The sequence below is a fragment of the Loxodonta africana genome, chromosome 1 (assembly GCF_030014295.1).
Source record: "Loxodonta africana isolate mLoxAfr1 chromosome 1, mLoxAfr1.hap2, whole genome shotgun sequence".
Taxonomy (NCBI): Eukaryota; Metazoa; Chordata; class Mammalia; order Proboscidea; family Elephantidae; genus Loxodonta; species Loxodonta africana.
Window position 1 is genome coordinate 52,351,020 of NC_087342.1, and position 13,907 is coordinate 52,364,926.

The window sequence follows — 13,907 nt, forward strand, 5'->3', positions numbered from 1 at the left end:
TCGCCCCGCCCAGCCCCGGGCCCCGGACGCACAGAGCGCGGCCGGACTCACACCCCACGCTGGCACGCTCGGACTCCCTGCCTCGCCCCGTCCCCGCGCCCTGCGCCTAGACGCACAGAGCGTGTCGGAACTCACGCCCCACGCCCCGCCCCGTCCCGCGCTCGCACGTCCCGAGGCCCCGCCCCGCCCCGGCCTACGCTCGCACGCCCCGAGACCCCGCCCCGCCCCGGCCCTCCACTGGGACGCACTGCGCGCGCCGCGCCGTTTCCGGAAGGACCGAGAGTCCCCGCCCTGAGGCCTCTGCTCGCCTGTGCGCCGGAGCTGAGTTCGAGAGAGCAGTTCGGGTACTTGGCTGTTGTTATTTTCATTTTATTGCTGTTTTAGTTGACTTTTGGGAATTGTCTAAGAGGTTTTGCTCTCGCCTCTTTTATGCCCCCCAATACAAGTGAGGTTTAGGCGGCGTCGTGGGTGCTTTTTCTGCTTTCCTTGAATTAGGTTGTAAAAGCTGCCGAAACACCGAGCTCCTCCGATAACGTAGTAATGATTACTTTCTTGGAGATTTTATTGCTCAATGCCGCTTCGAACTAAGAACTCCACTCACGATATTGCCACCGCTTTTGTGAAAGTTATTAGAACAAAAGGGATAAACATCGTGCTTTTTTTTTAGTCTTATTAGGTTTACTGAATACAAAATGTACTTTTTCAAGAAAATAGGAGTTACTTTGCCGAGAATGCAGTGTCTCATGTAATTATGACTTGGATTTCCGTATATTTAACACCCCCCCACCCCACCCCCATCTAGCAAGAGCTGTTTCTTGCTGAATGCGAAAATAAATGACTGCGTAAAAAGCTTTACGAATGTTGTGCATTGATATAGCTTGATTGTTGGGGCAAAGGTAAAACTAGTCCCCTTTCCACCCCCCCTCCAAAAAACAAATATTTGAACTGAGGGTGCAGAAGGTATTTGGTTTTCGTATTTAATAATAATTTGGGTTAATTGACGGAAAGGTTAACTCCTTTAAGGTGCCTAGCTGGTCAGTGAATATAGCTCAGTTTCTTGTGGGTTTATGTTACTAGAATTGAGATTTTTACAAAAATGGTTGTGTCTGTTCAGCATTTACTATGTACTAAGTACTTTTTTATATATAAGTACTTTTTTAGAGCCCTGGTGGCACAGCAGTTAAGTGCTTGGCTGCTAACCGAAAGGTCAGCAGTTCAAATCCGCCAGCCACTCTGTGGGAGAAAGATGTGGGAGTCAGCTTTTTTAAAGATTGCGGCCTTGGAAACCCCGTGGGGCAGTTCTTCTGTGTCCTATAGAGCCGCTATGAGTCCGAATTCGACTGGACTGCAATGGCTTTTTTGGTTTAAGCACTTTTTACGTATTACCGCATTTAGTGCTCACAACAACCCCCGGAATTGGTACCATTGTTATCCCTGTGGTACAGGAAAGGAAACTGGGGCCTGGAGGCATTGCTTAGCTTGCCCAGGACCTCTTAGCTACAAAGTGCGGGGATGGAACTCGGACCACTTCTTTCTGCCTGGCAGAGATCTGTGCCTTTAACCGCTTTTGTCTTAGTCATCTAGTGCTGCTGTAACAGAAATGCCAAGTAGGTGGCTTTAACAAAGAGAAATTTCTTCACACTAAAAGTAGGTTATAAGTCCAAATTCTAGGTGTCAGCTCCAGGGGAAAGCCTTCTCTCTCCGTGGGCCTTTTCATCAGTCTTCCACTGATCAAGGAGCTTCTCAGGTGCAGGGACCCCGTGTCCAAAGGATGCGCTCTGCTCCTGGTGCTGCTCTCTTCTTGCTTCCCCTTCCTTTTATCTCTTGGGAGATAAAAGGTGGTGCAGGCCACAGTCCAGGGAAACTCCCTTTACCTTGGACCAGGGAGGTGACCGGAGTGAGGGTGGTGGTACAGTCCCATCCTGATCCTCTCAGCATAAGATTACAATCACAAAATGGAGGACAGCCATGTAATACTGAGAATCATGGCCTAACAAAGTTGATACACACATTTTTGGGGGGACATAATTCAATCCATGATAACCTCTGAAGCAGCCCCTCCTTTGCAGGTGCAGGCCTGGTATCCCCTCAGCTGGACAGAGTGGGAAGAGAACAATGCAGAAGGAGCCTGGCCCACTGTAAGTACACAGTAAATGGGAATGGAATATCCAGGAGCTTTCTTCAAACCAGAGTTCCTTTCCCAGCTGCAGAGGGCCCTGAGAAGACTGAACACTGGACATGTCCAGAGAACTGGGTGTGAGTCCCAGCTCCGCCCCTGACAGATTTTGTGACTTTAAGCTAGTCCTCTAACTTCTTTGGGCTTTATTTTACATATTTGTACAGTGAGAGAATTGTTTAGCGTTTGCTTTTAAAGCGTGGTTGGCACTGATTTCTTACTCTTGCGTTTTCAGAGTGCCCTTACATTGGCTTGGCTTTGGCTACGCGGCATTGGTTGCTTCTGGTGGGATCATTGGCTATGCAAAAGCAGGTATGGTCTGAGTTACTTGATCTCTTAAGACCTCCCCCATGTTCCTGATGAAGAGCAAGCCCTCTAGGTCCCGGAGGAAGAGTCTTGTTGGAGTTAGGTTTGCTCTAGCCCCTCTAGCTTGAGTGCAGACTTAGTGTCAGTCCCAGAGCTCCTTCTATAGTTGACTTTGGTTATCTGTTGAGCTAAGCCAGGTTTGCTTCTTGTAGAATTGTTCGTTTTTGCCTCTTTATCTGAAGTTGCTGGCAGGGTGGTAGTAGATTGTGGTTATCATTGAGTACCATACATCAGCCTTGGCCTCAAAGTGCCGTCTGCACTCTCCCAGCAGGACTCCTCCAGCCTTCACCTCCCGGTGTGTTGACGGCTCCTCATTAAAGAGGGTGTGGCCATGCCAGTGAACGTGCCTCCATCCCCACGACACACACATTGGAACCCCTTATTTTCTGGTTCTGTTCTTAACTGACTGACCCTCTCGGCCTATCCTTTTTTGACTTAACTGCAGTCCTGCCCACACACAGTTCTAGCCCTTGATGGGTGAATCTGACCTGGTTAGGAGCTCTTTTCTCTGTAGATGGAAGAGTCCAACCTATGAGAGGAGAGGGGCATAGGTGCTTTACCCTGACTTCCCTGGCAAAATAGCGGATACCCCCATTTACCTGGTGGGACTCCTTGGTGATGCACTGTGTTGAGGGAAGTTCTGTTTGTTTTGTTTTACTGTAGGGGAGGGCAGTTTGGTGGATTCTGTTAATGAAATAAGAGTCTGACATTATAGTGCAGATGTGTGTTTGCTTCCTTCTAGGTAGCGTCCCATCCCTGGCTGCCGGACTCCTCTTTGGAGGATTAGCAGGCCTGGGTGCTTACCAGCTCTCTCAGGATCCCAGGAACGTTTGGGTTTTCCTAGGTATGTTTGTTCCAGTGTCTCCTTATTGTAATTATATGTCCAGAATACTGTTTACCTGAAGGCCCTGGTTTGGTGGGATGTGGCAGTTTATTCACATATAAGACAGCTTCACTGCTTCTGCAGGGTTCGAGGGAAGTTTGAAAATAAGGGGAATTTGTATTTGTTTTCTGTTTATCTTTTACACGCAGATCATGGGAAGCTTTTCATACTTTGTGAGAAATCAGTATTTAAACTTGTACAGGGTAACCATTTTCTGTTAACCATTGTGGTTGCCTGCTGAAGACTGTCTCTTTGATAAAGTGCTATGAAAATATCAGCTGTCTGGGTTAGGTTGGTATCATTACTTCTTTCCAATTTGAAGATCACTTAACAGACTCCTAACAGTAACCTGAACGTGTAAGACCTAGGCCTTGCCTTCGAGGAGCTTTCAACGTCATTAGGAGCCTAAGACAGGGACCTAGACAGCAACTCTGGTGCTGCGGGAAAGTAGCCATGAGCAGCAACACACGGAGTTCAGGGAAGGAAATATGACTCCTTGTCAGGGTGACTGGTGGCATATTTTTATTGAGCTCCACCTGTGTGTGTGACCTGCTGGGAGGCTGGGTTTCTCACTGTTCACACAGACGCACAGCGTGGGGAAAAGCAGTGCTGGCCCTTACAGACATGGTGAGGTGAGCAGGCGTGTTAATGGGGTTTGCAGGTCAGCCCTGGGCTGGGAAGGGTGCTCAGTGGTGGCTGATTTGGGGCATGCTAGGGAAGGAAGACAGGCCCAGCTCTCAACTGCCTCACAGCTCCCTCACTTGGACTCCGGAAGGACTGCCCGGCTACTGAGTTTTTTCCAACCTCTGATTCTACTGCTCCGCTCTCCCACTTGAGAGAAAAAATAGAAATCATCAGATGGAGACCCCTTGTTTTCATGCCATCAGCCCCCAGAGTTTCCCCCAGGCCAGTCCCTCCACCTGTGCTGGGATCTCATTCTGTCCTGCCACTCAGGAGTTTGCATAAAATACAGCTCGTGTTTTATACCCCCTTTCAGATGGATCCTTCGTACTGATGTTCATGTGTGCTCATAGCTCACCCATTTCACAAAGAAAACAGGAGATCTCTCTTGTTTGACCCCACTTCTTTCTCTAGCTACTGTCTTAACTCTTTCTCCCCGCTTACAAACTTCTCTTAAAAAATTGTGTATACTCCTTGTTTTCCACTTCTTATCTCCCACATGTTCTTGACCCACTTCAGTCTCCCATTTTTGCTCCCTTTTGTCTGTGGAAATAGCTGCCAGTAAACCCTATTTCTCAAAATTCACTAGACCCTGTTCAGTCCTTGTTTTACTTGCCCTGTTAGCTGTGTTCAACAGAGTTGACTATTTTCCACTCTCCTTTTTATCTCCTTATTCTTTTGTTTTTGTAGATCCGTTGTCTTAGTCATCTAGTGCTGCTATAACAGAAATACCACAAGTGGGTGGCTTTAATAAAAAAAAAAAACTTATTTTCTCATAGTCTGGTAGGCTACAAGTCCAAATTCAGGACGTCACCTTCAGGGGGACACTTTGTGTTGGCTCTGAAGGAAGACGCTTCTCATCAGTCTTCCCCTGGACAAGGAGCTTCTCCGCACAGGAACCCCAGGTCCAAAGAATATGCTCTGCTTGGTGGTATGAGGTCCCCACTCTCTGCTTGCTTCCCTTTCCTTTTATCTTTTGTAAGATAAAAGGTGGTGCAGGCCACACCCCAGGGAGACTCCCTTTACATTGGATCAGGGATGTGACCTTTTAAGGGTGTTACATCCCACCCTAATTTTCTTTAACATAAAATTACAATCACAAAATGGAGAATAGCCACGCAATACTGGGAATCGAGGCCCTAACCAAGTTTACGCATAATTTTGGGGAACACAATTTAATCCATGACACCCATCTATCTCTCCGGCCCTTAAATATTGAAGTTAGTAAGGCCTGGTCTTTTTATCTTCTTTATACTTTTTTTCTTGACAATGTAATTGAAGCCCGTGGCGTTAATTACCACCAGTACACAAGTGACTCATAAATTTCTCTCTCTTTCAAGCTTTTCTTTCTCATACATACAGGTGCCTAAAGGCACCAGAACCTCAGCACACCCAACACTGACCTCAGGGTCTCAGAGCCATCTGGTCTTCTGGTCTCCATCCATTCAGGTCTTGATTGTTCCCTTCCCCCAGCCTTTGTCTGATTCATCAACAAGCCCTAGCAACACCACCTCCCACACATACCCTGAATGGTCCCTTTCTCCCATCTCTCCTGCCACCCTCCTGGCCCCAGTTATCTTTCTCTCTTGCCTGCAGTTCTGAGGCTGTTCCTTAAGGTGTATCCCTACGTGCTCTCTGGAGTCCCTATAGCTTTTTATCCATGGTGCAGTTGAAATTATGTTTTCAAAATCCAACTCTGTACACACATTCCTTTGCATAATATCATCAGTGGCTTCTCACTGCTTAATATGGCCCTGTGTGGTTTGGTCCCTCTTCTTCTTGAGCCTTTTCTTGATTTCTATACCGAGCCATCCTGGCTATCCAGTTGCTGCAGTGTGCCACGCCCCTTGCACTGCAGGGCCTTTGCAAGCACCATTCCTCCTGCTTAGAAGATGTTTTCCTCCCCTCCAGCCAGCTCTCTCCTACTTTGGTCACAGATCCCAGCTCAGTCATCACTCCTTCAGTAAATCATTTTATGTCTTCCCTGAAAGATTGGTGCTCCTTACTCTATTATTTATATAGCATTAATTTCAGAGGAAAGGCCTGGCAATCTACTTCTGAAAACCCACCATTGAAAGCCCCATGGAGCACAGTTCTACTCTGACACACGTGGGGTCACCATGAGTTGGAGTCGACAGCAACTGGAACTGGGTAGAATGAATTATACCCATAGCATAAATTATAATTTTGTGTGTGATCCTTTACCACCTGTCCCATCAGACTCTAAACACTCTGAGGACAGAAGCTGTGTGGTGACTGTCGTGTCCGCCAGCCCATGCTGTGGTGCTTGCACAGAGTAGGGGTCCATAGAGACTGAATGGGAAGAGAACAGAGTGGAGGAAACATTATCTGCAGGGCGTGGCTAGGGGAGGACTAGCAGCAGTTTTGGAGGAAACTGTTAAATACTCTGGTAGATGGTGGTGGGAGACGAGGCTGGACAGGCAGGCAGGGCCCAGGCTGTGAGGGCTGGTATGCCAATGTTTGTCCTTAGTCTCTTCGGCTGTGGGTGGCCTTGACAGTCCCACCCACCTGGGGGAGTAGGAGGAAGTGTGGGATTGAATCTGGACCTTGAAAGATGATGGGACTCTGGTCACTTCTTTTGGTTCCCTCACTTATAAGATGTAACGATATTTAACCATTCTCTTACTCTTTTCCATTAGCTACGTCTGGGACCTTGGCAGGCATTATGGGAATGAGATTCTATCACTCCGGAAAATTTATGCCTGCAGGCTTGATCGCGGGTGCCAGGTACTTCATGTTCTGTTGCTGCTCTTTACCACTGTAGGGTTTAGTTCATTGCCTGAGATATGTTATAGGTTCAAAAAGTGACTGTCGCAGCATAGCTGATGCTGGGCATCAGCTGAAATCGTTTAATTTATACACAAACTGGAAAGGCTGCCAGAACAGTAGCCGATTTAGTGTGAAACGTAGATAAGGATATTAATTCACGGAGGCAGTGGTCCATCCTGGCTCCTCTGCAGTGGCAGAAGCTTCATGCAAAGCCAAGACTGCAGCCCTTCGTGTGACCTTTAGAGTGGGTGTCACTTTTCTTAGTTGTATAGGTATCCTTTGCTAATGATTTGATTGAATTCTGTTTTCTAATTAACTTTGGCTGTAAAACTTAGGCCAAAGTGTTTTTAGAATGTAGCCCTTAAGTTTAATATATCCTGAAGGTAGGAGAATTTTAAAAACCCATTTTGGGAAAAGCTTATCCAGCTTTGATCATAGTTATGCTGTCAGCATGGTGTTTTATACATAAAACAGAGGAGCCGTGTAGACCAAGGTTGAGACCTGAGCTCTAATCAATCCTGCCTTGACCGTTCACTAGCTCTGTGGCCGGAGGGAGGCCCAGGTCTCTCCAGACTTCAGTTTCTTCATCCCTCAAATTCTTGACAGTTGGACTAGGAGCTCCAGCTCAGGTGTACTACTAAGCCTTCAGGGCAGACTGCCCCGATAGTGTTTTTTCCTTGGTGCCCTCAGGGATGGAAGTTTCATTGTGGAGGGAGCAACATGTCATAACCAGTGTGGTTGTGAGGCACCTGCAGAATCTAGTTTCTTTAGAGAAGGGTGAATGGCTCCTTGTCCTTTACCTGACTCTGTTTATGTGTTTCTTTTGAACAGTTTGCTGATGGTTGCCAAACTTGGATTTAGTATTATCAGTAGACCCCATCAGTCATAGTCACGTCCCAGCTGGAACTCAGGAAGAATTAAAAGCCTCCACGCTAACTCTGTTTTTAATGTGAGAGACATAAACACAAAAGGCTTCAGTGTTTTCACATATTCTGACCTTTTACTTAAAAAAAAAAAAATAGCACTGAACTTTGCAGGAAAAAATCAGTTGTTCTCATTACAGCAACGCTCCAGAGGTGGCGATTGTCTTGCACCCTCATGTAATTTGATTCTTGTACATTGATGTACTCTCTTCTTCCTGTAACTGGAGATAGATTCTCAGTGGGCAGAATGTTAGGTTTCAGCATTTGGGGCCCTGGACCTCCATGCCCTCCTCCGAGGAACAGCCTGAGGAAGATCTCTTAGGAGATTGCAGATAGCCATCTTCTGCTCATCTTAGGGCACAGACTGATCTGAAATTATGTTGCATGATATAGCAATGGAAATAAAGTTTTACTGTAAATAACGTTTCCTGTGGTGTCTTCGTTGCCAGGGCGTCCCAGAGCACAGGATGGGATGGGATAGCAGGAAGATAGAGGCCTGTGGGCGTATTCAGTGTTCTATTCAGGAACAACCCATTTTGAATAATTTAATGACCAAGGAAAGTTAGTTTGTTTATACACTGCACTGAAGCTTGTTTTAAAAATGACCCGTAGTGGGGATTTCTGAAATTCAGACTGTGCAGCAAAAAAATAAAAGTTTTGTTTAACGAGTTTCTTTATAAACATGAAGCTAAAAGGCCTGCCTGCACTTGTCACCTGGTCTGGTCTCTCCTGTGGGTGCGGTAACTGGACACTGATACGTTCTCACTTCACTTTGTTTACTGCAGCGTCGGGAGTTGACTCTCAATCGGGTACCTCTAGCTTTGATTTTTCCCTGCTTAAAGAGGAAGGGATAGTTGCTACTTATCTCCACCCTGACCAGTGTTGGGTGATTTTAGAATATAATTCAGGCACATATTAATCAGTGTTTGCTTAAGCTCCTTTGAAAGTGACGCTGGTTTTCTCATCCTTTTTGTATGACATGGTTTTGAGTACCTTCTCCATCCTTGTGACTCCCCAGATATAATACAACCTGACAACCATTCTTAAAGCCTCATGCCCAGAACTCTACATAAGTGGGGTCTGGCCCGGGTAGTGTGTTCTGGACTACTTTTCGGTTAACTAGCATCAAAGAAAGCTTTTCGGACAGGCCCATCACAGCAATGACTCAACTTTTGTTCTACTGAAACCCCAGGTCTTTTCTCACATGCTGCTATTCATAATAATTATACGTTGTGAAAGGGTTGGTGCTGGATTGAGACAGCACACTTGCAAATGTTTAAATGAAATAAATGATTCCCTAATTCGTGGCATAGCCAGTAGTTGCTTTTTATCATGTAGTTGTGCCAAATTCATACTTTAATAAAGACATCCATTTACAAACAGTTCAGTGGTTGCTGTAGTATGGTTTCATGCCTGGCGAATCCGATTATTGTAATCTTTTCAAATGTTACAATCACATAGGCAGAACATTTCATTATCTCTTAGATATTTTTTAAGATTGATTTTAATGTGTTTGGGAGAAATAATTGTAGTTAGAGGTACAATGGTCAGAACACCCACAGGTGGTCTGGGTGATGTCTTGAGCAGTGAGGAGCCATCTGAGAGAGCTAGCCTTCCTCTTCATGCTTGTTTCCCTGAACACCGATGCTACTTTGTGAGGGGCAGGTAGAGGTAAATACCAGTAGTAGAAGATGGCCATGTGGCTGTTAAACAAGGGGAAGCTTGTGTTAAGTATAATTGGTTATGACACGTTGCTTCCTAGACATTGAATCGTATGAGTTATAGACCAGATACACAGATCCAGGTGGTTCAGAATAGGAAAGCATTGGTCATTCTGTATTCATGAGAAACGTGTCTTGGTTATAGGCTAGCTCGGGTGAGCATGGACATAGCTACTTAAAATATGGTTAAATGTGAGGACTTAATATGTCAGTATTTTCTGTCTTCTTCCAAACCCAGATAAACATACACTGCCAGTTAAAAAAAAATAACCCACTGCCATCGAGTCGATTAGCTACTGACAAATAAGGGCACTTGTGATGGTGTGGGCCATCCAAACAGACCATGGACCATCTGTCTTAGTTATCTAGTACTGCTATAACAGAAATACCACAAGTGAATGGCTTTAACAAACAAATTTATTCTCTCACAGTTTAGGAGGCCGGAAGTCCAAATTAAGAGTGCTAGCTCCAGGGGAAGGCTTTCTCTTGTCAGCTCTGTAAGAAGGTCCTTGTCATCAATCTTCCCCTGGTCTATGAACTCCTCAGCACAGGAGACATACTCTGCTCCTGGCTCTTGCTTGGTGGTAATGAGGTCTCTCTTCTTTCTGCTCGATTCTTTTATATCTCAAAAGAGATGGACTCAAGATACAACCTTATCCTGTAGATCGTGACCTGCCTCATTAATGTAACAGGCAGCTCACTCCCAAATAGGATAACCACAGGCATAGAGGCTAGGATTTACAACATATAAGGTAACCACATCAGATCAGAAACTGGAGGGCAACCACACAATACTGGGATTCATGGCCTACCCAAATGGGCACATGTTTTTGGAGGGACACAGTTCAATCCATGATACCATCCAAAGCTATCATCCTCCAGGGCTTCCATAGATAAGACTTTGAATCAAGATGGTAGCCTTGATTTTTCATCTGTTACGATCACCAGCCCTAGGGGAGGGACCCAAGCATCAGACCCTTGATGACAAGGTTCTCTGACGGTGAGAATTAGTTTAGGCCCAAAGGAGATCTCCATGTGCCTATTTGGTTCCCAGCAATCAGCTTAGGAAATTCTAAGGCTGCTCACAGACAGGAGGCGAGAGGACTTCACCGCGTGGCAGCACTGATTTACAGTGGGGGCATAGAGAAGGAAGTGGTCAGTTCTGTTTACAGTCTAGGGGGTTCAGTGGTAGCATTCTCGCCTTCCATGCAGAAGACCTGGGTTTGATTCCTGGCCAATGCACCACAGGCACAGCCACCACCTATCTGTTAAGAGAAGCTTGTATGTTGTTATGATGCTGAAAAGGTTTCAGCAGAGATTCCAGACTGAGACAGATGAGGAAGAAAGGCCTGGTGATCTAATTCTGAAAATGAGTCAGTGAAAACCCTATGGATCACAACAGTCAATCAGAAACTGAACATGGGGATGGTGCAGGACCAGGCAGCATTCTGTTCAGTTGTACATAGAGTTGCCATGAGTCAGGACCAGCTTGATGGCAGCTGACAACAGAGTTAATGAGGTTGTTTAAAAATTTAGATAAAATATGCTTGTGATAAAGAATGCACACAGGATCAAAGGGTATAACACATTGCCGTTGAGTCTGTTCCCACTCAGAGTGGTCCTAGAGGACAGAGTAGAACTGCCCCATAGGGTTTCCAAGGAGCACCTGGTAGATTCAAACTGCTGACCTTTTGGTTAGCAGCCAAGCTCTTCACCACTGCACTACCAGGGCTTCAACAGCATATAAATATATCCGTTTTTGTTACTATTAACATAAATAAGGGCATAGTAGTATACATAGTGTTCTAGACTTTGCTTTTCTCACGTAACAATACCCTTTCCGTATCTGCACATAGAGATGAACGTAATTCTTTTTAATGGCTTTTTAACTGTATGGATATTACATGATGGAATTTACCATTCCTCTTCTGGTAGAAATTTTGTTTAAAGCCTTTTGCTATTACCAAGAATGCTGCACCAAGGAACAAAAAAAACAGCACCATGTAAATCCCAGTACACACGTGCAAATGAATCCACAGGTTACGTTCCCAAAAAAAGGAGTCAAAGCCTATCAGCATCTTTTGCTTGCCCTCAGAAGAGATTTACAATCCCACCAGCGGTGGCTGAGTGTGTTGCCCTCATCCTTGCTAATGTTGTCTTTTATCAGATTTTTTTTATCTTTGACAGATTCAACCAACCTGCAAACTTTTTCGGTAAAGGATCAGATAGTAAATATTTCAGGCTTTTTTGGGCCATACTGTCTCGAGTCTCCCTTATTAGAGCAAAAGCAGCCGTAGACAACACATAAGGAACGAACATTGCTGTGCTCTGACTCAGCTCTTTATGGACCCTGAAATTGGAAGTTCACAGGATTTCCACACGGCATGAAATAGTAACCTTATTTTGATCTTGCTTTAAATACTTAAAAATATAAAAACCATTTTTAGCTTGCTGGCTGTACAAAAACGGGCAGTGGGCCGGATTTGGCCCACTGTCCATAATTTGCCACCCCTAAGACTCGATGGCACTAGTTTTTTTTTTTTTTTTTTAATCTAATTGGAGCCCTGGTAGCGCAGTGGTTAAGAGCTCGGCTGCTAAACCAAAGGTTGGCAGTTCAAATCCACCAGCCACTACTTGGAAACCCTATGGAGCAGTTCTACTCTGTCCTATAGGGTCACCATGAGTCGGAATCAACTCAATGGCAACAGGTTTTTTTAACTGAAGCCAAAAATACTGTTTTGTGTTGAATTAGGAGTTATGAAGCATTTTTTAATATATTTATTGACTAGCTATATATATATATTTTAGGTGAACTATCTTTATGTATCCTTTGTCTACTTTTTTTTTTTTATATGACTTTGGAACTCTTTAAATAATAAGAAAATTTGTTGTTACATAAGTTGCAAGTATTTTCTTCTGGTTAATTTTTTGTCTTTTGATTTTATGGTATTTTTGTCATGCAGAAATTAAAGTTTTTTGTGAAATCAAATTTACCACACTTTTTCTTTATGGCTTTCAGCTTTTGTGCCTCATTTAGGAAAGCATTTCACATTTCAGGACTCGTAAAACAAAATTTTCTTTCAAAACTTTAATAGTTTTATCTTTTAGGTTTCTGGTTTTAATGCCTTTAGAATTTATTTTTGTGTGATGGTGCAAGTTAGAAATTTGATAGAATTATTTTCTCCAAAAAATAGCCATTACCTCAACATTGCTTTGAAATGCCACCTTTACGTGAGACTGATTCTGGGTTTTCTAGTTTCTTTCATGGATCTGTTTGTCTTCTGTCTCAGTGCCAGACTGTAATCACTGCAGCTTTGTACTGTATTTTGATATTTGGTAGGGCAAGTATTGTTGCTTTTTAGATTTTTGTTGATGCATTTATTTTTCCAGATGAACTCTAGAATCAGCCTTTTAATTTCAGTTTTTAAAATTTACTTGGAATTTTGATTGATTGCAGTGAATTAGATAGATTAAGAAGCGATTGGTTTAAAATATTTTTAATCCAGGAACATAATATGGCCCTTCAGCAACATTTTAGAGTTTTACTCAAAAAGTTTTTTGCATTTCTAGTAAGATTATTGCTGGATATTTTATAGTTTTGTTGCTATTCTGAATGGAAACTATATAAATATATATATAGATATATATATATCTACATATATCCTAGTTAGGTATTAATCTGAAGAAAATGTATTTCTGATTTTAATGTAAATGCTTCTATTGACTTACTCAAGCATAATACACCTCACTTATCGATCATCTTGTTATCCAACATTTTGTATTTTTGATAATAGTAAAAAATCTGCTCTATTTTGTGCATTAACAATGTACGTCTGGCAGTAATGAATGCTGAGGTGCAAGGTCAGAGTAATGCTGACTGTGATGGTTAAAGCTGGAGTGTCAGCTTGCCTGGGCCATGATTCTCAGTGGTTTGGCAGTTAGATAATGATGTAATTTGGCAGTCATGTAATGATGTAGTCATCCTCCATTTTGTGATCTGATGTGGTCATCCTTCATTTTTGCCTTAATGTCAATTTTCACATAATGACATAGTCTTTGGAACATACCCATATCATTAAGTGAGGAAGGAGTGTACTTGCCTTAGGTTTTTGTTAGCTATTATTTAGCAAGTTCTATGGCTTTATTCGCCATCACTACTAAGATTCAACATTGTTCTGGAGGCACTAGACAAAGCAATAAAATAGGAAAGATAAACAATATGGCTAGAGATAGAATGGTGACACAATGTGAAGAATGTAACCAGTGTCACTGAACTGTACATGTGGAAATTGTTGGATGGATGTATGTTTTGCTGTGTATATTTTCACCAAAAATAAATTTTAAAAAAAGACAAATATGTGATATAA

General features: G+C 43.7%; 1 protein-coding gene across 2 annotated transcripts; it reads left to right on the plus strand.

Annotated features, from left to right (window-relative positions):
• The first annotated feature begins 238 nt into the window (after positions 1–238).
• Positions 239–8,241, plus strand: LOC100676540 (transmembrane protein 14C). 2 transcript variants are annotated; one of them, XM_064280613.1, is made up of 6 exons: positions 239–344; positions 2,070–2,138; positions 2,412–2,488; positions 3,285–3,386; positions 6,767–6,854; positions 7,728–8,241. In XM_064280613.1, exons 2-6 carry the CDS (start codon positions 2,116–2,118, stop codon positions 7,783–7,785), a joined length of 348 nt encoding a protein of 115 aa, XP_064136683.1. In that variant the 5' UTR covers positions 239–344; positions 2,070–2,115; the 3' UTR covers positions 7,786–8,241. The 2 variants fall into 2 exon arrangements, with proteins under 2 accessions (XP_064136683.1, XP_064136688.1); XM_064280618.1 differs by having other exon boundaries at positions 309–344; positions 2,056–2,138.
• The last annotated feature ends 5,666 nt before the right edge of the window (positions 8,242–13,907 follow it).

Coding starts and splice junctions, on each gene's coding strand:
- LOC100676540 (XM_064280613.1), top strand. CDS start 2,116: ATGCAGAAGGAGCCTGGCCCACT. Junction 3,387..6,766: donor GAACGTTTGGGTTTTCCTAG/GTATGTTTGTTC, acceptor CTTTTCCATTAG/CTACGTCTGGGACCTTGGCA. Junction 6,855..7,727: donor GGCTTGATCGCGGGTGCCAG/GTACTTCATGTT, acceptor TCTTTTGAACAG/TTTGCTGATGGTTGCCAAAC.